Source organism: Musa acuminata, chromosome BXJ3-3 (genome assembly GCF_036884655.1).
Source record: "Musa acuminata AAA Group cultivar baxijiao chromosome BXJ3-3, Cavendish_Baxijiao_AAA, whole genome shotgun sequence".
NCBI lineage: Eukaryota > Viridiplantae > Streptophyta > Magnoliopsida > Zingiberales > Musaceae > Musa > Musa acuminata.
Window position 1 is genome coordinate 28,494,262 of NC_088351.1, and position 25,949 is coordinate 28,520,210.

Below are 25,949 nucleotides of genomic sequence, written 5' to 3' on the forward strand. Positions count from 1 at the left end.
ATATCTGAATGATGCAAATATACTGCAAGTTGTTTCTTCTTGTTTGCATTTTGACTTCTGGAATTGGGATCTACAGATTTGTTATTTGAAGAATTAGCTGTTGGTAGTTCTTTTTGGGTGAGTATGGAGTCCTCTGTGGATGTCAGACTAAGAGCTAGCTTTATATATGCCCACCATGGAGTTAGCTAAGGCAAAGTAAGAGCTTAAAAGTCTTGGTCCAAAATACCTACATAATCTTAAACTCAGGATGCATCTTTAAGTTGATGCTTAATTATTCTTTTTATCAAATCAGTGGTAAAACTGTTGGTTTTATGGCAACTAAATCTCAATGTTAGTGATGGAAAGGTGGGTTATAGTTGCAATCATTCTCTTTTTTTTTTAATAATTTTTTGGATTTGTTTTTTAATATACACATAACATCCATACCATTAATAGTTACCAATTCAAGTTTTGGTTATAAAAAAAATAGTTTTTTAAATTTAATTCCAAAAGTCTTGGAGAAAATTTTTTTTTCTAAACCTTTTCATGTTGATTTAATTTCCAAGTGGAATATCATGTGGATGGTTATGCTTGAGAGTATGAATCCTCATCCGAAGATGCTGACTAATCGAGTTGATTAAGATTTTGTCAACTCATTTGCAAGATTGTCTAATTTTACACCTACCCTTTGTTGCAAGGTCCACTCTAGAGTTGCCATACATGCAAATCTAGTAAGAGTCATTAAATCTCTAATGGGGGTCTTGATAAGGCCACATCAATGATGCAAGAATGGACATGAGGACATGTATGTTCATGCTGGAAGTATTTAACACAAACAACTCGGAGCTGCTAAGTTCTGAGAAGGGTGATGCGTGAAAGAAAAAATCATGATGATGTATACATGTTGGAAGAAACATATGGTTCTGAAGCATTGACATGGCAATACAAGCATGTAAGTATTGTTTGTGCATTTGATGGATATAAGACATCAAGTGTTAAATAAGCACACCAGAAACCATTTCACAAACATAAATTCTAATTCCCTGAAACCAAACTCTAACCAGTATTCAATCACATGAAACAGCTCCAGCACATACATAGCTAATTAGCTATTCTTCGAGAATGAATCCTGAGAACAGGGAATATAAATACAGCAATCCAGCTGAATTAGTTGATTAGAACATCAGCTACCGAAGGACTAATACCTAATGCCCATTTTCCTGGGCAAACAGACATGTTTGCTTATATGTTATATATAACATCACTAGACCATTTACACACAACACATTTAACCACAAAGGCATAGAGCAACTCTCGACAGCCTACAAACTTTTCTGATGTCTTTGCTTTTATAAAGCTAGATACGGATTATCGATGCATTTGACTTCTCAGGTTCACTGTTGTAGTGAAGCTCCACAAAGGTACCGCCTCCGATACCCTTGGCTAACCTTCCTGGATTCACACACATGCATTTTGTGGCGGCTTCTGCATCGTTTTCTTTATGAGACAAGGCCTGCGCACCCAAAAAAAAATGTCTGACTGAAAAAACATATTAATCACACTTGACAACGATTTAGAACTTTACTCTCGTATCTTTAGTGTTATCAACTGCAGGAATTATAGGATTTCGAGGTAATATTTCCCACGATGAATGGATGGACATCATTAGAAGCTCTTGGTAACGCAACTCAGAAAAAGCACCATTATGGCTAGACTTTGAAGTAGATTACTGCTCATATAAGCTGCAAAAGTCGATGTAATGGTGTTTACCTTTACAAATGGGGAAAGATCTGAGGGCAGGATTAGGATATCTGGAATAAGGGGAATGTCCAAAGCTTCAGGTGCAAGCGAAAGATCCAAGGGAACACCCAGAGAGGGTGGATATAGTGGATAATAGCTGCCATTAGAAACAAACCTAGAATTAATTGCAACAGGAACAGAACAAATATTTTTGCTTCCGAGTGTCATTCTAGTACCTCTGCTGACCCAATATATGAGTTACAAGTCGCCCCATGCGGTCACCTGACATCGTATCAGTTGAAGTCCTTGAAATTTCTTCTCCGCTAAGCTGTTTCAAGATATCTATGGTACAACAGCCAAAGGTAATCTGAAAGATAAAGAGCACAAGGCAAATGCACGGCTCAAATAAGCATAGTGACCTCATGCTACTGAAATCATATCCTTGACACTCAGAGATTACAGAAATCCAAATATCTGTATTAATTAACTTACATACAAAATGGAAGCTAAAGAAAAATGGGAAGTCCCAGCTATAAGCAAGTTAGTTGGGGACAATGGATTAATACTTATGGAAAGCGAATTATAATTCCCAATCTTGCCAGCAAGAAAAATAGAAAAATGATATTGAACATGTTCTGGTCATGCTTTACCAAATAATCCAGTCATACACATGATTTAATAAAATGGGGAAGGTTGCAAATGAACTGGGCTTCCACCACTGCAATTATAGGGAGGATTAGATAAGGCAATTGGCAGTGGAGAAACAGCCACAGTGATGAAATATAGAAAATGAAATTTCAGTGTCAAGTACATGAAAGTAGAAGATAAAACACACTAAAAATTGTAGCAACAATCACCGGGTTCTTGCTAAACATAACTTGGAGCATTCAAGAATATTTTATGTTTTCAAAACATGACCAAAGTCTGTGGTAACGCAACCAGCAAATTAACTGCAGCAAGATTGCATTAACATCTAATTCTTATCTTTAGTATGAAATCCATGATTACGTACCTCATTTGCACTGAAAAGACCAGGATTTGGAAGGCAAGCTATCTGCAAGAGAAAGCTGCAACTTCAGCACAGAACAAGAAGAGCAACTATATCAAAATGGAAAGAGTAAAAATAATAAAGCAGAACTTAAATGTAGGAGCACTTTACTGAAAGCAGCAAAAGGAAAAAAAATAACAGATCCCAGGAAGAAGGACCTGATGTGAAATATCATCTGGCAGACGAATATCGAAAGCAGGCTGTGGAGAACATAACATAAATTCAACAATAAGGTCATTAGATTAAAAAACAATTTAAATGTAGGAGCAACTTATTATTTATGACTCAGGATATCCATGCCCTTTATGCAAATAAAGAGAAACAACTGTTTAGAGTGCATGGATAATGGTTGCATGTATATATATTGTTCCATGTTTGCCATCAATATGCTAAATTTTGGCAATTATTGTTGATAAGTTTATTATATTCATGCCGTGATAGATGCAACACTTCCATTGTGAGAACAAAAAAGAAAAATTGATAGTATAAAGGATGAATTTCAACCATAACGTATGAACACCAAACACACCCGCCTGATGCAACCTCCCCTCAGGGGCCCATTAGCTAAGCAGCAGATGGGTCCTAAAGGGAAGCAGCCTCACTTGCTGCCGAACTGATTGCCTTGGATCCCCTTCAGCTGAGGGTTGCAACAGGAAAATGTAAAATGTATTGCTAATGCATTGAAGGGTGTCAAGACAAGAACCTGTGGAAAAACAAAGTCATGGTGAGCATCACGTATCGATGGCAGAAGGATTACACGGGCAGAAGGGCCCATATACTTGGTGTAGTCATGCAACTGCAACAGAAAATGTCAAGAAATATCAGATTTCTAAAGCACAGCTGGCAATCTGCATAATGACTGCAAAATAGACCTACAAACCTTCCTAAGAATTTCAACGTGGAAAATGTCATCGAATACTCTATCAACAGTTCCTCTTTTTATCTCCGGATGATCAGAATCAACAAAAGGACCCATCTGCCAGGGCATATCGAATCAGAAAACCAAACCTTTTCATAATTTTAGCACAAAATTCATAATAGCAACATATAGAAAAGCTTGGAGCCTTGGACAATCACAGTCTCACCAAAATAACCAGTTGAGGCTGCCTCCTACTTGCATATGCAAGCAGTTCCTTCAAAGGCTCAAATAAGAGATTATCAGTTGTTGTGAAAGGACCTGCTGCAATAAGCTACAAAAAAGTTGAAAGCCTTTAGCTAGATAATTTCCCTTGGTTAGTAAAGTAGCCACCAATCACATCATGACAATAAAGCCTTTATATTGTTCCATGCTAATTCTTTTGTTCTTGAATAAATCTATATATAGCCATTAAAGTACAAAACAAGCACGAGCTCCCAAGGCCCAACTGGTTTCTGAAAGAAAGCTTAAATAATGTTTTCCATTCCTTATAATGGTTAGGAATGGACCAGAAGGAAGAAGGATCAAATTTAAAAATAACAATAATAATATGGTTTCTTTTATTATAAACTGTGCTTCACATTTACATTCTTGCTCTCAAGAATTCGAAACAAAGTTGGTAGGTTGTCAAATATCTCAATCAATGTGACTTCATTTAAATCTTCATGGATGTATGAGATCTTACATGAGCAATCCCAGCAAACATCAGAAAAGAACTTCAAGAGAACTGTAACTAAAGACAGTTCCCGATATATTAATAAGATCCATTTGTTGAATAGAAACTAGTTGGTTCAATTACTAAAACTTATTCTAGGAACTGCAACCACTCAAGAGGCAACAAAGTTTCTGACATCTGAGTGATCTTTGGGAAAAAAACAACTTTGTGGTCTACAAGTTGCACATATATTCCATTTTTATAATTTCTCAACAGTTCAGAAATGATTTGTTGGAATGAGTAGTACTATATGTCTCCTATTTTGTTCAAGTCATTATAAAACCAGAAAAAACACCATGATACATATTTCCAAAAGCAGTCAGCAGGTATTTATACCCATAAACACATTCTTTGTTAGACATGGCCAAAAGATAATGCATTGCAAAATGCTGCATTTTCTTTTCTTTCAAGAACATTTGGTGACCTTTTCTTTTGCACCAGTAAGGAGCGTGAAACAGTTGAACTAGATGTTGCTACATGGGGGATAAATAAACCAAAAGAAACCTGGATAGATGCTGCAGGAAAGAAAAAGGTAACCGACGATAGAGAGATGGACATTAATGGTCCTTGATAGAGCTAAGCTAAATGGTGGAAGAATTGCATGTTGTCAACTGCATATAGCTTGTAAAAAGGCCCTAAATATATACTTTTCTCTTGTTGCACATGTTATTTTGTTATCAGATATGCTGTGTTTTTTTTTCAGATGTACAACACGTCCTTAGAAGAATGCCTGGACCCTCAACAGACATAAGATAGTAGATTACAGTATGTATGTCACCCCATGCAGGTAAAGCTCAGAACACAAAGTACATGGTATACATACCAATGATAGCACTCTTGAGTCATTAGAAGATGTAGGTTGGTAGTCCTGGTCCATTGCTAGCTTCTTAGCAGGAGGCAGATCATCATCAAGGGAACTGGGCAAGTAGTCAATTACTTTTGTGGCAATCAAACAATGTCCACTTGGATTATGACCCTCAACACCAATCACCTGATTCCGCCAGTCTAAGTAAAAAGAACAACAATAAATATAGAATCACTTGCTTTTCTATTGTGCAGTATTACCTGACCAGGAAACAAAGAAAAGTGTGCCAACTTCTGAAGATCAAGACGCACACGCCGTCCCCCAGAAAGCTCGATGCTACAGTAAAATTGCAAAAAGAAATGACTAAAAAAGACCTGTGACCTTCAACATGATAGGAACCTTAAAACAAGTGGGAATAACAAAAGTACATGGGTTATTTAGGAGGAACTAAATACTTCTACCTTCCTTGCATCAAGATGGATTTTTCATTTAGATGGCCTTCTCCATCACAACAAACCATCCCAACTGCAAACGTATTTTTCTGGAAGAAAAATTGACAGAGTCATGTTTTTCTTAGAAAGTCATACGACTGTCATGTTTCAGGAAAAGCTATTTTTGTGTGTAACCAGTATAAGATGAGAAAATGTACATGACAGGAATATTAACATGTACATGAAAACAGGTATCGAATTGAACTTTCTATAGAGGACCAAAGATAAATACTTCCTGTCCTAGTAAATTTGGTAATCAAACTAAATTCTAACTTATTTAAGCACGGAAGGGAAAGAAAAAAACCTTGAACAAGCAAATACCTGGGAAGCCAAAGTAGCATCAGAGGGTTCTCCGTAAAGGCCATATGACGTGAATGCATTTGCATGCTTCCTAATCCGGTTATCTAGGTAATTAAACTGAGGCACAATAACCATGGTTTAAGACTGTATAGACTGGGAATACAAAGAGGAACATGAAATTTGTCCTGGTGGTGCTGATTACCCGATCTTTTGTCCTGTCATACATGAACCTACAATCTGATTGCGGCTGCAAGTTATGCACCTGCAAATTGCATCTTTCGGTAGTTTGGACTCGTCTTATAATGTCATCCTCCATGTCGTTGAGCTCTTGACCGCTTAACCTATTCTCCACACTCTCAGAATTGAAGACAAATTGTGATGTGAACTTGCTAATCCTTTGTCCGAAAGGAGTGATACGACTGCTTATGTCAGTTGCATCTTTTGATGACAAAAGATTCTCCTTTGTTTTAGGAGTCGATACAGAATTATATGTATCCACATGTAGCTTCTTGTATTGACTGTTTGGGGTGTTGAGAATACCCACTGTGGAATCATGGTCATCACCTAGAAGCCTGCTCAGAATTATTATTCAAGATCAAGATTATTACCTAGAAGCCTGCACAAAAAAAATTGATTTCCATACAGTTATCCACACTCACATTTCGACGTCATCACTGGAGTAAACATGCAAGCGGGAATCCTCCTTAATAATCTTCTGCTTCGTCTCATTTTGCAGATAGGACAAGAAACCATCCATGTGAGCATTTTCTAACTTCAAGCCGTTTAGCTGCCTTAAAAAAAATATATAACCACATTCGAAGAAACACAAAAGAATATTACACATATACACAATATAAGTGGAAAACAAAAAAATCAAAATTCTTAAGGAACCATTCGGGTTACTCAGAATAAACAACACAATGTCATTTAAAAGTTCAGACTATCAACCACAAGATATACACACATACTAATGTGGTTATATGAGTAAAAACCTGCAACTTGTTCGACCCAATGAATTAACGTGTTATCCCACACAGAAATAAATGTATACGCACGCTTGCTTAATTTTGTGAACACTCATCAAGTTGGGGCTAAACCCCTGAAATCGAGACACCTACCTGTTAAGATAGTAGATCTCCCAATTGGATACAAGATCGGAAGGGCTGAGCTTGTAATTGATGCAGTAAGTGAGACCTAATCGGCAGAAAAAAGAATGAACAAGGGGCATCGGTATTCAAATATGACGAGAGAGATAAACAGAGAGAGAAAGGGAGAGGAGAGATTATACATACATTTCTGGAGGATTTGGTCGTCATCGTCGACAGAGAAGCCGCTACTCTCGAACTCGGCTTTGATCTCTTGCTCCATAGCGAGGACTTAGGGCTTCGGTGCAGGCGAACCGTAGGACGAAGAGAAGGCGGCAGCGAGGAGGAAATGGCGGGAAAAATGAGGCGTGTGGGCATTATATACCTATTTTACGCCAAGGATGATGCTGCTAAGAGCGCGTCTCGCCGAGTCGACTGGGTCGAAGGCCGACCCTAACCCGATCCAACTCAGACGACCGGGTTGACTCAGACCACGGTGGTGTTATGTTGGAATTCCGGTTCACCCGTGATCGGCGATGAGTCGACGACACTCGAAGCTTGCAAAGTTTCCTGATAAGTTTATTTCATGGATTCATATTTGTATTTCTATTTTTTTTTTGGTTTAATTTGCTTCTCTCTCTCTCTCTCTCTCTCTCTCTCTTTAATAGGCATCCTTCTCAATTCTTTGATGTACGTGGATTATATCTTATTATTCTTTTATCTTCTTTCCTAAGCATGTCAACGGAGAGACCAAGAGGGAAATCTGTAATTGTTTTTTCACATCAGAAAGTTTACTTCAAGGCTTACTGCTAAATTAGACCTTAGTTTATGTTGGGAAGAAACTTAATATTTCTTTCTGTATTAAAATAGGTTGGGAAGAAAGTTAAAAGCGGAATAATTCTTTCTGTATTAAAATAGGTTCCTCATCAAAATACCAACTTAATATTCAAATGAAAATATCAACCGGTACAGCATAAATAATAGAGTACCAAAATTTTTTAACGTGAAAAACCCAATATGGAAAAAATCACGGGACCGTAGTCCACCTCAAACTTCCACTATCAATAATACTGATAACAGGTTTACAGTAGATCTTCTCTAGAATAACTAGAGGATCAGAATAACATCAAAATCATAGATCTTGGCTCAAGAATAACATATCTTCATTATATAGGATGGATCTCCTTATAGAATTCTAGATCTCACAAAATAGATATCATAAGAAAGTACCTTAGAGAGGGTAAACTGCAGATCAACATCGTTAGGATTGTAGAGTTTGCTGCAAGGATTCTCCACATAAAATTTGGGTCGAAACTGACAATGTTTGACCACCGATCTGAAAATTTCTTTATAAATACACAATGATCAAATGTGGTTCTATCATACCCTTGGCTCATCATAAAGGAATCAAACTTCTTGTACCACTGTCTAGGTGCCTGTTCGAGTCCATATAAGCTTTTCTTAAGCTTATATACCATATTTTCTTTTCCCTTAACTTTGAAACCTTCTGATTGCTCCATGTAAATTTCTTCTTCTAAGTCACCATGAAGAAATGCTATTTTTACATCAAGTTGTTCAATTTCTAAATTCAAATGGGTAGCCAAACCAAGAACAACTCGGATAGAGGACATTTTTACAACCGGAGAAAATATTTCTTTAAAGTCAATACCTTTCTTCTTGAGAGCTTTCTTTTCTTTAGGCAACTTTACCAAATCATAGGTGTGGTTCTCAAGCAAGGATCTCATCTCTTCTTGCATGGCTTTAACCCACTCATTCTTATTCTCATGTAAAATAGCTTCTTCGTAAATTTCTGGCTCTCCCTCGTCAATAAGCATAACATACTCATGTGGAGGATATTTGGTAGAGGGTTGTCGCTCTCTAGTGGATCTTCTCAATGGAATCTCAATTGGTTGTGGAGGTGCCTGTTCAGTTGGTTCAGCATCATCAACTGTAGGTGTATCATCACTAGTATTCTCACCACAATCTTCTTGTTCATCTCCCCTATGATCATCATGAACTACAGGTGAAGGAACTGGACCCAAACTCCAAGGAATATAAACAGAGGTTTTTGACTTCTCAATATTATCACCATCATCAAACAATTGGTCTTCAAGAAACACAACATCTCTGCTTCTAATAATCTTCTTGTTCACTAGATCCCATAATCTGTACCCAAACTCTTCATGATCATATCCCAAGAAGATACATGCTTTTACCTTATTATCAAGCTTGGACCTCTCATCTTTGTGAATATGAATAAATGCTTTACACCCAAAGACTCTCAAATGATTATAAGATATATCTTTTCCTCTCCATACTCTCTCTGGAACATCACCTTGTAGAGGAACTGATGGAGAAAGATTTATTATGTTAACTGTAGTTCTCATATCCTCCGCCCAAAATGACTTTGGTAACTTAGCGTGGGAAAGCATATACCTAATCCTTTCTTCAATGGTTCTATTCATCCTTTCTGCCACACCGTTCTGTTGAGGAGTTTTAGGAACTGTTTTCTCAAGCCTGATACCATGAAACTTGCAATAATTCTCAAAAGGACCCCTGTACTCGCCACCATTATCTGACCGAATACAATTTAGTTTTCTGCCAGTTTCTCTTTCAACACTGACATGAAACTCCTTGAAAGCATCGAGTACCTGGTCTTTAGATTTCAAAGTAAAAACCCAAACTTTTCTAGAATGGTCATCAATAAAAGTAATAAAATAAAGAGCACATCCAAGAGTTCTAGTTTGCATAGTATAGACATCAGTATGAACTAAATCAATAACATCTGATCTTCTAGATGATGGATATGTCTGAAATGCAACTCTATGTATTTTTCCAACTAAGCAATGATCACAAGATTTAAGAGTTGTACCTTGCAACTCTGGTAAGAACTGCTTTCTAGCAAGAGTTTGAAGTCCATTCTCACTGATATGTCCAAGCCTCTTATGCCAAAGATCTATACTTTCATATTTTCGAATTGCATTAATCTCTCCTTTGTGTAGCTTAGCTTCCATGACATAAAAATAGTTAATCTTCTTTCCTTTTGCCACAATTAGAGAACCTTTAGTGAGTTTCTATTTACTTTCACCAAAATAATGTGCAAAGCCCCCATCATCAAGTCTACTTTAGATATCAAATTAAGACGAATATCTGGAACATGTCTTACATCTTTGAGTATTAATTTGCTCCCAATACTGGTCTTAAAGCAAATATATTCAATACCCACAATCTTAGATGTATCACTGTTTCCCATTCTGACATTATCAAAATCACCAGCAGTGTAAGATCTAAAGAAATCACCATGAGAAGTGACATGAAATGAAGCATCAGAGTCAATTACCCAATTACTGTCCTAAGCTACAAGGCTAACACAACCTTCATCACAGACAATAGTGATATTACCTTCAGCAGCAATTGTATTAGTCTCTTTCTCATTTTTCTTCATTTCATTCTGTTCTCGCTTCTAAAACCTACACTCTTTCTTCATGTGACCTGGCCTATTACAGTGAAAACATTTGATATCTCTTCTAGACTTAGATCTTCCTCTATATCCATGTGGATTTTTGCTATGACTTCTTCCACGTCTTTCTTGTTTTTCAGTAACAAATGCCCTAGAAGAAGATTCACCCTGTTCTTTCCTTCTAGCATCTACATTTAGCAAACCGTCTTTAACCATATCTATGGTTAGAGTCCCCTCTGGCGTGGAGTTACAAATAGTCACCACATATGTTTCCCAACTTTCTGGTAAAGAGCTGAGAAGTAATAATCCCTACAACTCATCATCTATATTCATTTTCACAGTAACCAACTTGTTTGCAAGACTATGAAATATGCTTATGTGCTCAACAATGTTACCACCATCTTTATACTTCAAATTTACAAGCCTTCTGAGGAGAGAAATTCTATTTCCCATTGTCTTTTTCGCAAAGAGGTTTTCTAACCTTTGCCAAACAACATCAGCTCTGGTTTCATCTGAAATATGCTAATGCAAGTTTATATTCATCCATCTTCTAATATAGGCAATAACTTTTCTATGTTGAACTTCCCATTCTTCATCGTCCATAGTAGAAGGTTTATCTTTAACCTTGATGGGCTTATACAAATCTTTGCAATAAAGCAAATCTTCTATCATACGCCTTCAAGTTGAATAATTTGATGAGTTCAATTTAATCATACCATCTGATTGCTCTATTTCAATCACACAAGAAAAACTAGCACCAAATAACCTGTTGCTCTGATACCACTTGTTGGGAATAAACCTGTTAAAGCGGAATAATTCTTTCTCTCTTTGTGTATTAAAATAGGTTCCTCATCAAAATACCAACTTAATATCCAAATGAAAATATCAACTAGCACAGCATAAACAATAGAGCAAAAATCAATCACACAGTGAGACCAAAACTTTTTAACGTGAAAAACCCAATGTGGGAAAAACCACGGGACCATAGTCCACCTCAAACTTCCACTATCAATAACACTGATAACAGGTTTACAATATGTCTTCTCTAGAATAACTAAAGGATCAGAATAACATCAAGATCATAGATCTTGGCTCGTATCTTCATTATAGGATTGATTTCTTCGTAAAATTCTAGATCTCACAAAATGAATATCACAGAAAAGTACCATAGAGAGGGTAAATTGTAGATCAACATAGTTAGGATCGTAGAGTTTGCTGCAAGGATTCTCCACATAAAATTTAGATCGAAACTGACAACGTTTGGCCATCAATCGTCAAGCAGAAAACTCATAAATCTAATCTTTCTCTCTCCTCTTTCCTCTAGTCGTACGCTCACTGTACTCACTGTGCACACCTCATCGAACCCTATCTCTATTTATTTCTTTCATATAGGCTCATGACCCAAATTTGTCCAAGCCCACGTATGGGCTGGACCCAACAGTTTATTAGTTTAATTTGTTTTGGATCGTTTGAGGTAATGGTTTATTTTTGTTCGATGCAGGTTTTCGAAGAAAGAGAATGAGAAGGTGAGGTGTTGTCCAATGAAGGTACGGCGGTCTTGGCTAGACTGCAAGTGGTGGTGGCTGAGGGATCCTTACCAATACTTTCAAACATATTTTGGACAGTTTTGATGTAATATAACATTTCTCGTATGCATAGGAAGGATAAGAAGATGGACCAATTGATTGGCCAAGTGTACTAAGAAGTCTGAGGTGAGAGTGGCTCTCTGGGTTGAGTGTTTTTATCCACTCTGATTGATGCTAGGATATAGTTAATCAAATTTAACTTCTTTAAACAAAATAAATCTGGATGGAGCTTTAAATCATCCTGTGCTTCAGTAACAAGTACGCTTCATTGGGTTGTAACAGGGAGCAAGAGATCCATATCAGCAGAAGGTCTTCGTTCCATCATTACTTGATTTCCAAAATCCCAGAAACAACAACAAGATTAGATAAGCTGCAGCCATGGACTCAGTTTGCAGGGTTTATAGGCTATAGGAGACAATTGCATGGCAAGGTTGTCATCTGCATCAAGCAAGCATATTTTTACCCATATTTGTATTTCAAATGTGGATATGAACTAAAAACCATCATTACTAGTTATATTTAATTTCCTTAGTTTCCTTAGAAAAGCATCTGAAAGCTAATATCAACTCGAAATATGTCATCAGTGCCAACGACAATATAACAAGGATGCAAAGACTAGGACAAACTAGCACGCCTGGTGGAAATTAGACAACTTGCACGGGCCAGCCAAGAGATTTGACTGTACCGAAAACATCGGTTTCTCGAGTTTCCTACTAAACCGTCTCAAGCCACTGATACCAACGAGCACTTGGATGCTTGATTAGATTGCTTTTCGCTGCCTGAATCATCCGTTGCCAGGTTCTGTGCCCCAAAGCAGAAGTACTGATTCATCAGTCTAATACTTACAAGACTAGATCTTGGGGTCATGTTTTCTGTCGCGCCGCAATTATTCGAGGAACTGGAACAAGAGGCACCATCGTTTTCATTCTCCAAAAGGATGCCTTTTTGTTTCTCCATTGTGGATGATGGTTTTGATGACTTTGAGAACAAACTAGAGGGAGTGCGTGCCGAGGGAGCCAGATGCGGCATGGATTGAAACACCCCGTGCATCAGACCTGCGGTAAATTTCTTCTTTGTTGAAGGACTTGGGATGGTGCTTCTCACAGAAAGAGTCCGCTTGTTGTTCAGAAGTGATGTAGCCTTAGAGAATCGTTGTCGGAGGGGAGTTGGAGTGTCTTCTTGGTTGACCAATTTCTTGAACGAGTCAAATGAGTCGTCATCACCAACCCTTTTTGGTGTCTCAGTTGTCTTCTCTTTCCGACGGGGCCACCTGAGTAGAATCTTGAGACGTCTTGCCGCATTGCTGACAGAACTTTGTTTCTTTCTATCTGAAGACCCATGGTTTTCATCCGTGGCACTGGGGTGGCTGACTTCGCTCTTGCTGGTACTCGAGCATGAGCTAGGCCTCCCACTGACCTCTGATGCTTCGATGCCCGTGTACAAGAATATCTCGGCATCCGCAATCCTGAAGGAAGTGCCTGGGCTATTTCCAGTACCTTGCATTTTGAGGTGGGAAGCAAGGACATACCTTGCCTTGTAGTCCTTTGAGTTTGCAATTCCTCCAGCAGAAATTATTTGTTTGATCAGTATCTCAGATGATGCCGATCGTGGGTGTTGTCTGAGTATATCCAGAGGTGTCATTCCATCAGCATCTCGAATGTTAAGGTCAATAGATTGAACGGTCATCAAAAGTTCGACAAGATCAGTATGCACATTGCCAATCACAGCCATATGGAGGACGGTTCTTCCGTCATTATTTCGGACATTGATGATGTCTTCAACATTCACTATGGTTCCACTAATCAACTGTTTCATCAGCTCCATTTGCCTATCAAGTCTCCGAAAGCCAGGAGTCCTGAAACCTGCCACTGCCATATGAAGGAAAGTATCTCCAGGTTCGTTTATCAAACTGCAGGACGAGGGAGAAGCCATTATCAAGGCCTCCACAACAGTTAAGTGTCCTCGAAAGGCTGCCACATGCAGTGATGTATTCCCTTGATTATCTCTAGAGTCAATAATATCGAAAGATAGAAGTAGATCCTTAACTACCTGCATTTATTGTATAAATATGTAAAAGATAATTAAAAAATAATATGAATATTATTCAGAATATTTCCAGTAGACAATATCACCCTTATTAAGCATTTACTATATCAAGTATAAAACAAGGAGCACAACAACCCTTTTAACTACAAGAGAAAGTGCTTGGAGAGTAACGTCCAGCCAACCCTACTTGTTAGCTCTTTAGCAGTTTATTTACTCATTTGACATATTAAGAGAAACTATATTGAAAAGAAAAAGCATCATTTGATATATCAAGAGAATTTCTACAGAGAGGATAAATGTGGAGAAAACATGACAACAACAAAGCAGCAGGTGTGGCTTGTAGTAAAGCTAAATTATTTTGTTTGTCCGATGAATCAGTTCATTTAACCTTTCAGAAAGAACAATATACCCTATGCTTCATAGAATCATCCAAAAATAGTTAAACTAATTTTTTTATGTAATCAGACATGCTGAGTGTAAGTTTTTATCCTTAAGTAGTTCATAGAATAATAAGCTGGTTAAAATGCAAGAGTATGATTATTGCCTCAGACGATAACCTTTCCTGTTTAACTGGATTGATTAACTTTAACCACTTCATGTATGTTTAGTTCTTCTGACAGATAAGAACTCTTGATTGGAGCAAACGTCACATGCAGGTACCATGGCTTTTTTCAAAGAAAATGATTGTGAATCTCTGATCCATGTCCTAAAGAAACTAATCATAATCGCATGCCTCGATAGGCAGCTTCAATATAATTTGTTGGAGGTTCGACTTGCGGACACCAATAATAGCACATGCGTTGGTGTTAGGATCAAGAGCGGCACTAAGAGGAGGAGGGGCGCGGGTGAGTTAGTGCAGCAGAAAAATCTTCGATTTCGGAAAAATGTTCGTTTCGATTCAATCTGTTTCGAAAATAAATTGAACTTGAAAGCTTTCGCAAAAGTGCTAAGAGAAGGTTAAAGAAGTTGCAGTAATGTAAATTGCATAAATAGAAAGGCAAATCAGAATTTAGAGTGGTTCGGTCGAAATGACCTACATCCACTTTTGGATTCCTCCTCCGTCGAGGTCACCGACATCCACTAAAGGCCTTCCTTCAATAAGCGAAGGCTAATCACTTTTTACAGCTCTTTCTCCTTTTGTCAGGTTTAGGAGACAACCCTTACAAGTCTCACACCTCTTTCTTTGATGGTTACAAGGCTAAGAGATGAAGGAGGAGAACTCTTCTCACTTTTACAATACATTTAAGACTCAAGAATCCAAGATTATGCCAATGCTTTCGTGTCCTTTCATGCAGAAAAGGGTGGGTTATTTATAAGCCCCAATGGCTTCAAAAATGGAGCCAAAAAGTACCTCATCCTGGATTTCCGGGGTATTGGCGGTACCACTGTCATTACTAGGCGATATTACCACCTAATATCTGATACTAAGCGGTACCACCGCCCAGTCTGGGCGGTACTACCGCCTGACAGAGCTCGGAGATCGAGCTCTAGCGGTACCACCGCCCAGACCACCTGGGAGTATGGGTCACCAAGCGGTGCCACCGCCAACCCTGATTTCAAGTGATGAATGAGCTGTTTCAATCTGGCCCAATTCAGCCCTGTTAAAGGCTCAGTTGACCCCTGATTAAGTTAATGGGATTACCTCCCAATCCTAACTTAATCTATGATTCTAACTACGATTAAGACAAGCAATTAGTCCAGTACGTCGATTTCTTTTTCGGCGATCCTTCGTCGAACTTCTCGGCAAATCTTCCGGTGTTGTAACGTCCCCCATTTAAAAAAAAAAAAAATTATTAAATAATAATTTTTTTTATTAAATAATATTATATTAAAGTTTATGACTAAGGACCTAAGAGTAAATACTAAATGTTTGAGATGATTTATAGAATATTCAGAATTGAGTAAATAAAAATAAAATAAAATAAAATAAAATAAAATGGAGGACATGTGTCATTAACAAGGATGAGCCACTTAGCATTTATTCTAAAGTTGACACCTAAACCCCCATGCATGCTTGCCACCTCACTATTTTAGCATGAGCCAAACCTAAGTAATTTAAGGCACCATTAAGAAGAAAGTTTTCAGCCAACGTTAGTTTGAGGAGAAGAAGAAGAAGAGAAGAAGAAGGAGAAGAAGAAGAGGAAACTTTGTTTGAGGTTTTGTATCAACTCCCTATATTTGGGAATCAAACTCATCTAAGGCAAGTGTTCTAACCTCTTCCTACAGAATTCCTAATCTCTATTTTCCTTTTAATTCTTCATAAATGCAAAAGATTTCAGCTTAGTACCAAACCGTTCTTTCCTTTTGATACAAAGCCATGAATATGAAATTTTTCGGTAATCTGACTTCTGTACATTGTTTTCGATCTAACTTTTAGCACTAAACTCTGATTTAGGTAAAACCTATTCCATTTGAAAGTAGACTCAAATATCTTTATTTTGACACTAAGATTGAATGATTTGGAGTTTAAATGCCTACTAAGACTTCTGTTTCAATTAACCCTACAGATTCTGCAAAATAGAGACTGAAATTTCTGACCTCTTGTTGCTTAACTACTTATAACTTTCTGCTGTGAACTCAGATCCATACAAAGTATGATTTATTCGAAGCTAGACTCAAAATGCTTTCTTTATATACCTGATTTGAAATTTTCGGAGTATAATTGCTAACTAAAACATCTGCTTTCATCGACCCAATGGATTCAGTAAAAACAGAACAAATATTTTCAGACCTTTGGCTACGAAATTATCTGTAACTCCCTGTTGTAAATTCCAATTCTTGTCAAACTTAATTTGCCTAAAATTAGATTGATAAAGCTTTCTAATGACACATATTTTGCATAAATTGGAGCATAATTGGTTATCTAAATAGTTCATACAATGTCCCTATCAAATTCTGCCAGAATCGAGCTTTGGTCGATTTCGGCTCTCCTTGTTTCTTCTCTTTGGAAATCGATTTCGGCAAACACTCTTCAGTTAAGCTTTACATTATTACCTTAAATTCCTGTATACTTTTGTCCTTTATTTATTTGTCTGCAGCTATCATCTAAAGTTCATGTTTTCAGCGTAATGATTCGGCACATGCATCCCATTGTTCCGCATTTGCTTTCGATATGTGCCTCTTCCAGTTTCATTTCTTTGGACATTGAATTCATCTAACTTTCTTATTTCAATTGAGCCATATGTGATTTCTTGAAATCCTTGTATACTCCTGCTTTTGTTTCCTTTTAAATCGAAATACATTTGTGAAAGATTATGTTTGTATCGTATTGACTCGAAAGGCATATGTACATTTCGTTGTTCCGCATGTGCTTCTGATATGTGTCAATGTTATTGTTCATACTACCCTTTTGTACTCTGGTGTCTTGTGGGATATTGTGAATCTTTGCCAGAAATGGTAAAGGGAGTTATGCTTAGAGCCCGCGATTGCTCTGCCGGCCCCATTGACTTCACTCAGACGTGGGTGGATGGAGCTCTCAGACGTGGGAGACTTATGCTTGGTGGTCATCCAGAAATGGATGAATCACATTATGTATGTGGTCCCACAACGCCATCTATGTTTATTGATATGATATCCAAAGCTTTGTTTATGAGTTCATATTATGCTTTAGATAAAAATGGAATGCATGCTACATCAAAAATGACATACAAGCTTGTGTTTATTACTCGGTTCACTTGTTATACCTTGAAGTGTTTCGTATGTCATTGTTATGCTCTCAAACACTCTTATGCCTTTGATATGTACATAAATGCTTCATGTGCCATTTGATACATGCCTAAATGTTTCTTTTGCCAATGAAATGCTCCAATTTCCTTTCTCCTATTGTTATGTCTAATGCCTATTTTTGAACGAGGTCAACCTTTGTGATTTTATATCAAATGAGATGACTTCAAATGAACATTTGTATTTCTACTTTGTATCTTGATACTAAACCTGCTTGAACTTCTCCTATCGTCATGGATATGTTAGACACTTGCTGAGCTCTTTATGCTCACCCCGTTGCTATATAAATTTTTCAGGGTAACTTGTCACGCACTGAAAAGCTAGAATTGGGTTAAAGCAGTGAAAGGCTAGAAGATTTTTGAGCTAATTTTGTTGGATGATGGTTTTTGTTGTATAGTAAACTTTACTTCTGATGTAATGTTAAGGATCTGTTGATACTTATGTGTTGTAAAAGTTTAAAGGACCGCTCATGTGTATGGAATGATAAGTTTAAGTTGTATAAGGATAAGAACTCATGGTAAATAATTATCTTTTTTGTGATTGTATATATTTCTATGATTATGGATTTGTGTTGTGGTTGATGTTTAGTTGAGTTGCCTTTAGATTTTGTGAATCTCTGAGTGAAGTGGATTATGATTTATGTAACGTTCAGGTTTATGAATTGTGAATATTGATTTTGAATGATTCTTAGTATCCTCAAATTGTTAGTTTGGATCCTGGATTGAATTGATGATGAATTATAATATAATTGATTTTAGACAGGGTCACACCTCCTGAATGTGATAATTCGGGGGGGGGGGGGGGGGGGGGGGGGCGTGACAGGTGTGCTTCCGACGAACTCTTGACAGGTGTGCTTCCGGCGTGCTTCCTGCGATCTCCCAACGAGCTTTCGGCGAGTCTTCCAGCATGCTTCCGGTGATCTCACGATGAACTCTCGACGAGCTCCTGGTATATCGCCCGAATCGTCGACTCTGGCCCATCATCTGCTTTACGCCTTATTGCTATAGTAGTTAATCCAACACACTTATCTCAACACATGGATTAGATCAAATAATTTATCAATTGATTCATCATCAAAATTCGAGATTCAGCAATCTCCCCCTTTTTGATAATGACAACGAGTTGGTAAAGGAGTTAATCTTAACTCCCCCTATCTATATGTGATAATTGAGGAAAGTCACTCTTAAATTCAAAGCTTTTGAATTCAAGCATCAAATTGATAAATTAGACTTATTATCATCATACACATCATGATTTACCAAATCTAAAGATGATACCACGTATTTGTCGATAGAAATGATCTCAAGACATGACATCCATTTTCAAGTCCAAATCACATAAATTTTCAAGTCCAAATTACAAAAATTTTCAGCATCAAAGTAAGCACGATATTGCACCATCATACTCATCATTTGAAGAGATAACATGAAAATTTTCAGCATCAAAGCACAGAATCATCAAAGTAAGCAGCATTTTAAGTTTACAACATCAAGGTAAAGAGCAGCATTTTAAGTTTATAACATCAAGGTAAATAGCAGCATTTTAAGTTTACAACATCAAGGTAAACAACAAAGGATTACAACATCAAAGTAAGCAAAATAAAAGAGAGGGATTTCATCCATTTCTCCCCTTTTGTCATCAGCAAAAAGGTATACACAATTATTCAGGTGGTGGCAAGTCAAAATGTCTAAACAATTAATTGAGTTGCTCATTAATATACTATAACTCAGTTAAAATTTGATCTTGGCGTTGTTCAAGTCGATTTTGACGTTCTTCAAATCGATCCATCCGAGTCCCTATGTCGTAGACAGATGAGGGAGGTGCATGCCCTACTGGAGGTGATGCCTCAAGGGGACCAGTTGGAGGAGATTAATTACCCCTAAAAATGGGTGTTTTAGGTTCTGGTTTCGGTTGGAGGGGATCAGGCCTTCTAGGCAATATAGTCCATATACCATTTCGGAATATACATCTCAACCGTCGAAGTAGGTTTCTATTTATGATACTAAATCTATCTAGTTTTATAACTTCTTCGTCGGGTGGGATAGCAATATCATAGGCATGGAGTAGTCTTGTGATTAGGCCACCATATGGAAGCATCATGTCCTTTTTTGATAGTTCAATCATGTTTTGTTGGATTAGGTAACCAAAACAATTATTGTGTCCCTTCATAATCCAATACATGGTACCTAATTCCATTTGGCTTACTTTATCATGATAATATTGTTCTGGGAGAATGATACTTATCAGGATGTGATGAAGTATTTTAATGCTTAAAGGTAGTAAATGTTTGCAGCTTTTACCGTAATTCCTATGATGTTGCAAATTATGCTATCCGTAATGGGTATATGATGTCCTAAGAGATAGGTAGATACCCTTTCGTTTTCATCTATATGTAAATTATTGTAAAATAGCCTAACAAGTCTATGGTAGATAGGTTCACTCATTTGAAGGATTGGGAGAATGTCTAGATTAGCAAACCATTGAATATGTTCCAAATCACTTAATTCGTCTAAATCAACATATTTACACTTATGAACATGTCTAGATTTTATGGATGAAAATTCAAGGGCGTGTTGATGAGAATCGAAAGGGTATCTACCTATCTCTTAGGATATCATATACCCATTACGGATAGCACAATTTGCAACATCATAGGAATTGCGGTAAAAAAAAGAGGGTGTTCTTTTAGAGGATAATGAGATGAAGAATCACTTGAGACTACTTACACTGATGCCTTAGGAACAATTTTTTGTAATCCTAACTTAACTATTCTTCTAAAAAGCTGCAAACATTTACTACCTTTAAACACCAAAATACTTCATCACATCCTGATAAGTATCATTCTCCCAAAACAATATCATCATGATGAAGTAAGCCAAATAGAATTAGGTACCATGTTTTTTATTATGAAGGGACACAACAATTGTTTTGGTTACCTAATCCAACAAAACATGATTGAACTATCAAAAAAAGACATGATGCTTCCATATGGTAGCCTAATCGCAAGACTACTCCATGCCTATGATATTGCTATCCCACCCGACAAAGAAGTTATACAACTAGATAGATTTAGTATCATAAATAGAAACCTACTTTGACGGTCGAGATGTACATTCCGAAATGGTATATTGACTAGATTGCGTAGAAGGACTGATCCTCTCTAACCGAAACCAGAACCTGAAACACCAATTTTTAGGGGTAATCAATCTCCTCCAACTGGTCCCCTTGAGGCATCACCTCCAGTAGAGCAAGCATCTCCCTCATCTATCTACAACATAGGGATACAGATGGATCGAATTGAACAATGGTAAGATCGACTTGAACAACGCCAAGATCAAATTTTAACTGAGTTATAACAGATTCATCAACAACTCAATACATTATTTAGAAATTTTGACTTGCCACCACCTGAATAATTGTGTATGCATTTTTGCTGATGATAAAAGGGGAGTAATGGATGAAATCCCTCTCTTTTATTCTGCTTACTTTGATGTTGTAATCCTATGTTGTTTACCTTGATGTTGTAAACTTAAAATGCTGCTGTTTACCTTGATGTTATAAACTTAAAATACTGCTATTTACCTTGATGTTGTAAACTTAAAATGCTGCTTACTTTGATAATTCTGTGATTTGATGCTGAAAATTTTCATGTTATCTCTTCAAATGATGAGTATGATAATGTAATATCATGCTTACTTTGATGTTGAAAAGGGTGGGCTATTTATAAGCCCCAATGACTTCAAAAATGGAGTCAAAAAGTGTCTCATCTCCGATTTCTGGGGTACTGGCGGTACCACCGCCATTACTGGGCGATACTATCGGCTAACATCTGACATTGAGCGGTACCACCACACAGTCTTTGCGGTACTACCGCCTGACAGAGCTCGGAGACCGAGCTCTGGCAGTACCACCGCTTGATAGGGGCGGTACCACCGGTTGACAGGTAATAACTGTCGGCGGTACCACCACCCAGTCTGGGCAGTACCACCTGGGAGTATGGGTCACCAGGCGATGCCACCGTCGGCCCTGATTTCAGGTGCTGAATGGGCTATTTCAATCCGACCCAATTCAGCCCTGTTAAGGGCCTAGTTAGCCCCTAATTAAGTTAGTGGGATCACCTCCCAATCCTAACTTAATCTATTATTCTAACTACGATTAAAACAAGCAATTAGTCTAATACGTCGATTTCTCTTTCGGCGATCCTCCGGCGAACTTCTCGACGAATCTTTCGACGTGCTTCTGACGAACTCCCGACGAACTCTCGGCTAGTCTTCCGGCGTGCTTCCGACGATCTCCCGACGAGCTTTCGGCAAGTCTTCCAGCGTGCTTTCGGTGATCTCACGATGAACTCTCGGCGAGCTCCCGGTATATCGTTCGAATCTTCGACTCCGGTCCATCATCTGCTTTATGCCTTACTGCTATCGTAGTTAATCCGACACACTTATCTCAACACATGGATTAGATCAAATAATTTACCAATTGATTTCATAATCAAAATCCGAGATTCAATAGTTGAAAACATACTACCAAAATATTTGAAGAGCCCCCATATGAGTTATGATAGCTATGGCTTACTGATTCTATAATATTGAATAAATATTTAAGGAATGAAAAACACAATAGAAAATGATGCACTTGATAAAGTCTTGCAAGGTGGAAATGATGCACTTGGATTACCTTTTAATGATGCTGAAACCACAAAAAGAATAAATATTCTGCCCTAAAAACGGTTTCGTTAGTAGTATACAAGGAGCTGCGAGCTAAAATATACTTTTGTCATGCCATTATTAGTCCAAAAGAAAATTTTATCGTCAATTAATAAAAATGAATCACAATCAAGTCTATTTAGGATAAGCCATATGACATTGCTCAGAGTAGAAGCAGTCTCACCTCAAGCTGCCCTCTACCAGAAGCAGTATGCAAGACGGTCGATCCCTGAATGTCTCTGTAAGCCAAGACATCCAAGCAGTCTTCAAGAAGTTCCTTCAGGAACACCGTGTTCCCTCCTCTAGCAGCGGCATGAACGGCCCTATTCACCATCTCCCACCTAAAAACAGAACTTCCATCTGACCCCTCCACCACCTCTCCTCGACCGCCCATCGAACACCTTGGCGACACAGCAAAATCAAACAGAAGCCTAAAAACCTCCGAGTTCTTGCTCCTCGCTGCGGCGTAGAATATGTCGGTGACACCGTATTCGCCTTCACCAAAGACTAACAGTGGATCTCTATCAAGCAGCTCTTGCACAAAGCCAATGTCCCCTGCAGAGGCTGCAGTGTAGAGAAGCCATCCACCGTAGCCAGCACGGATCAGAGAATTCTTCCTGTTCTTTGTCTCACACTCATGAAGGAGGCTCCGGGCAACAAGGGACCGGCATTTGGCAACATCAGCGAACCGGGCATCATCGTCCCAGACCGTTTCAAGCCGACGGATCCGACGAAGGGATGTGAGCTTTATGAGGAGGTTGGAGTCAAGGTGAAGCAGCTCCCGCACGAGGTCGTAGTGACCATTGGCAGCTGCCCAGTCGATAGGGGATGCATACCACCACTGGTCTCCGGTGCTTTCCCACCGGAGGGGAAAGTAAGATTCCGGCATTGGGCTAAAGACTGAGAAAACATAGATCACGTCAAGTTCATGGCAGGTAGATGGATCAAGAACCCGATTTCAGAGGCCTAACTGAGAAGAATCATTCTAAGTGCAAAGATTTCACAGGGAAATCAAGCAAAATCAGTGGGACATGGAGAAACAGAAAGAAAACAGATCCTCAGCTTTCATCAAGCAATACAAGACAGAACAAAAGATCACATCTTTAGCTCTTCTAATCTGCCAGAACGATAAGAAATCTCACAATAACTCGAAGCAACAACTGCAGATATCAGTTCATCATCATAGTTTACAGTTAAGAGGCTCAACTCACAATCCACTGTGAACAAGAAGAGATTCATAGATTGCAGAAGGAAGTTAGAGGGGCAAAAGAGAAAAGGAAGCTCAAGATTTGGAGAATAACCTTACTTGACATTAAAGAAACAAAGTGAAAAGATAAGGAGAGGAAACTTACAGTGGAGAATACAACCAAGTCATCTTCTTTCTGAAATAGATCTGTAGTGCCATTAAGATTGAGAGGCAACAAAAAGAGAGAGAGAGAGAGAGAGAGAGAGCGAGGAGTCTGTGCTCCTTTCCAACTAAATCTTAGGATGTAGAGAAGATAATTCTTCTGGTCAGATGGGAGGGTGGCATGAAGAAGAAGAAGAAAGAAAAAGATTCCTGTGTCCTCTTGAAGAAAAAAAGTGGGGAAGAACTTTGGGGTGGGGGTGTGCAGATAATGTTGAATGCATCCTTCTTTTTGTACCATCACATCAAATCTATACCACTTCTCTGAAAAGTGAAAAGATCATGGACTCTTGGAAGGCTTTGGTTGGTCAGAAAGGAAAAGTTTGCAGTGACAAGCTGGTGCTTAAATAAGATACACATGAGTTGGCTGATAGCATGTTGAGCTAAATCACTTGGATGCTTGCAGAGTAGGATAGGGATCACTGGTAGATTCTACTGTTAAGGGTATTTATGAGACTGCTGCTCAATCTTGGAATCTGAGAGGATTAATCAATACAAATTTGAGTGGTGCTTGTAATACAGTTCTCATGTGAACAGTGTTGCAGAAATCTACGTGACAAATACACATGCAATTAATGTATAACTACAATGATGTTGATATCATCTCTCACATGCAATTATTTTTGTTTCCAGAGGGTTAGGCAATGGAGTAGCCATCAAGAAGTGTCTGTTAATGGTCCATTGTAGCATGAAAGGTGCTTCATCATGCTTAATTCAGTAAGTCTCAGTAGAACATGATGATATCTTTAAATGAGAAAGCTTAGGTCAAAGCATTGATATCAAATGAGTTGGAACCACACATATGATCTCGATAGAGATCAGTATAGATCATGATCTCGATCGAGATCAAAGGAGGGTTAATATACGAACTTAAGACCCTTGGTATCTCATGTCGTAAAGGAATAATTTTATTTAAGTATAATAGATAAAAATTAAAGATCGTCAAACATATATATTCAAAAAAGTAAAAAAATTGAAATCCAATAAATTAGATAAAGTTGGAGTTGAACACAAAAACTCTTAGATATCATATTAGATTAGACAGAGGAGGAAGGGAGGTTACTACTCCCAAGCAGTAAAAGGAGGGCCATCATCACATGCCACAAGACACAAAAGTGAGCATACAAAAATAATAATAATAATAATAATAAAAGTAGACATCACATGGGAATGCCATGAAGCCAGCCATAAGAAAGCTTCATATGAAATCAATAGACAGAAGATTAATTTGTGACCCATCAATTTCTGTCACCAAAAGATAGAAGGAAAGGTAGGTGGAAACCCAAAGAAATGTACAAACCATAAGCTTCTTTTTTTTTTTTAAAGATTAAACAGTTATAAATTAATCATAAATTAAACGATATCGATAATCCGCAATGAACGTAAGCAACCGTTAGAGCTCACGCGAATGATGATCGAAACGTAGTCATCACGCAATAGTAAGATCGCTTCTTTACGAACTGAGTGGTCAGTTTCTTTTATCAGATAAGCAATCGATTAGTAGTATGATTATAGTTGTCAGGTTGGGCCAAGAAAGAAGAGGAAAGAGGGTATCATGTCCCAAGCTGAGACCAAACTTGAAAGCTTCAAGCAATCACATGGCATGTAGGAAAGCATGGTCTGCCACGATGCAACGAACAATGATCGATCCTTTTCTTCAACCCTACAAACCTCTCTCCTCGTATCCTTCTCTCTTAAACTTTGTACCCGTAGACAATCGTCGTATCCTTCTCTCTTAAACTTTCTACCCGTAGACAATCGTTATGGAAAAGGATTTCGGATTTTGATGATAAAATAAATTGATAAATTATTTAATCTAATCCATATGTTAAGATAAGTACGTAAGATTAACTACAATAGCAGTAAGACGTAAAGTAGATGATGGGATGGAGTCGAAGACTCGGACGATGTATCGGGAGCTCGTCGAGAATTCATCGTGAGATT

General features: G+C 37.9%; 2 protein-coding genes across 3 annotated transcripts; both read right to left on the bottom strand.

Moving 5' to 3' along the window:
* Window positions 1-1,028: 1,028 nt before the first annotated feature.
* On the bottom strand, window positions 1,029-7,591 carry LOC135632354 (uncharacterized). Of its 2 annotated transcripts, XM_065140859.1 has the most exons (16): window positions 7,287-7,591; window positions 7,113-7,188; window positions 6,654-6,785; window positions 6,197-6,566; window positions 6,016-6,111; window positions 5,665-5,744; window positions 5,464-5,539; window positions 5,222-5,389; window positions 3,853-3,957; window positions 3,648-3,743; window positions 3,471-3,563; window positions 2,926-2,967; window positions 2,732-2,773; window positions 1,956-2,086; window positions 1,750-1,876; window positions 1,029-1,492 (listed from the first exon to the last, which is right to left on the bottom strand). In XM_065140859.1, the coding sequence occupies exons 1-16, from the start codon at window positions 7,360-7,362 to the stop codon at window positions 1,337-1,339; spliced, it is 1,866 nt and encodes a 621-aa protein (XP_064996931.1). In that variant the 5' UTR covers window positions 7,363-7,591; the 3' UTR covers window positions 1,029-1,336. The 2 variants fall into 2 exon arrangements, with proteins under 2 accessions (XP_064996931.1, XP_064996932.1); XM_065140860.1 differs by lacking the exon at window positions 2,926-2,967.
* Window positions 7,592-12,614: 5,023 nt separating this feature from the next.
* On the bottom strand, window positions 12,615-24,227 carry LOC135634057 (uncharacterized). Its single transcript, XM_065144207.1, has 3 exons — window positions 23,953-24,227; window positions 22,785-23,500; window positions 12,615-14,174 (listed from the first exon to the last, which is right to left on the bottom strand). Exons 2-3 carry the CDS (start codon window positions 23,487-23,489, stop codon window positions 12,849-12,851), a joined length of 2,031 nt encoding a protein of 676 aa, XP_065000279.1. The 5' UTR covers window positions 23,490-23,500; window positions 23,953-24,227; the 3' UTR covers window positions 12,615-12,848.
* Window positions 24,228-25,949: the final 1,722 nt, after the last annotated feature.

Excerpts from the sequence above, each read along its gene's own strand:
- LOC135632354 (XM_065140859.1), bottom strand. The coding sequence starts at position 7,362 with ATGGAGCAAGAGATCAAAGCCGAGTTCGAGAGTAGCGGCTTCTCTGTC. Across the intron at positions 7,189-7,286 it reads CGACCAAATCCTCCAGAAAT|GTCTCACTTACTGCATCAAT; the intron begins GTATGTATAATC and ends TCTGCCGATTAG. Across the intron at positions 2,087-2,731 it reads GTCTTTTCAGTGCAAATGAG|ATTACCTTTGGCTGTTGTAC; the intron begins GTACGTAATCAT and ends TTTATCTTTCAG.
- LOC135634057 (XM_065144207.1), bottom strand. The coding sequence starts at position 23,489 with ATGCCGGAATCTTACTTTCCCCTCCGGTGGGAAAGCACCGGAGACCAG. Across the intron at positions 14,175-22,784 it reads CTGGTAGAGGGCAGCTTGAG|GTAGTTAAGGATCTACTTCT; the intron begins GTGAGACTGCTT and ends CAATAAATGCAG.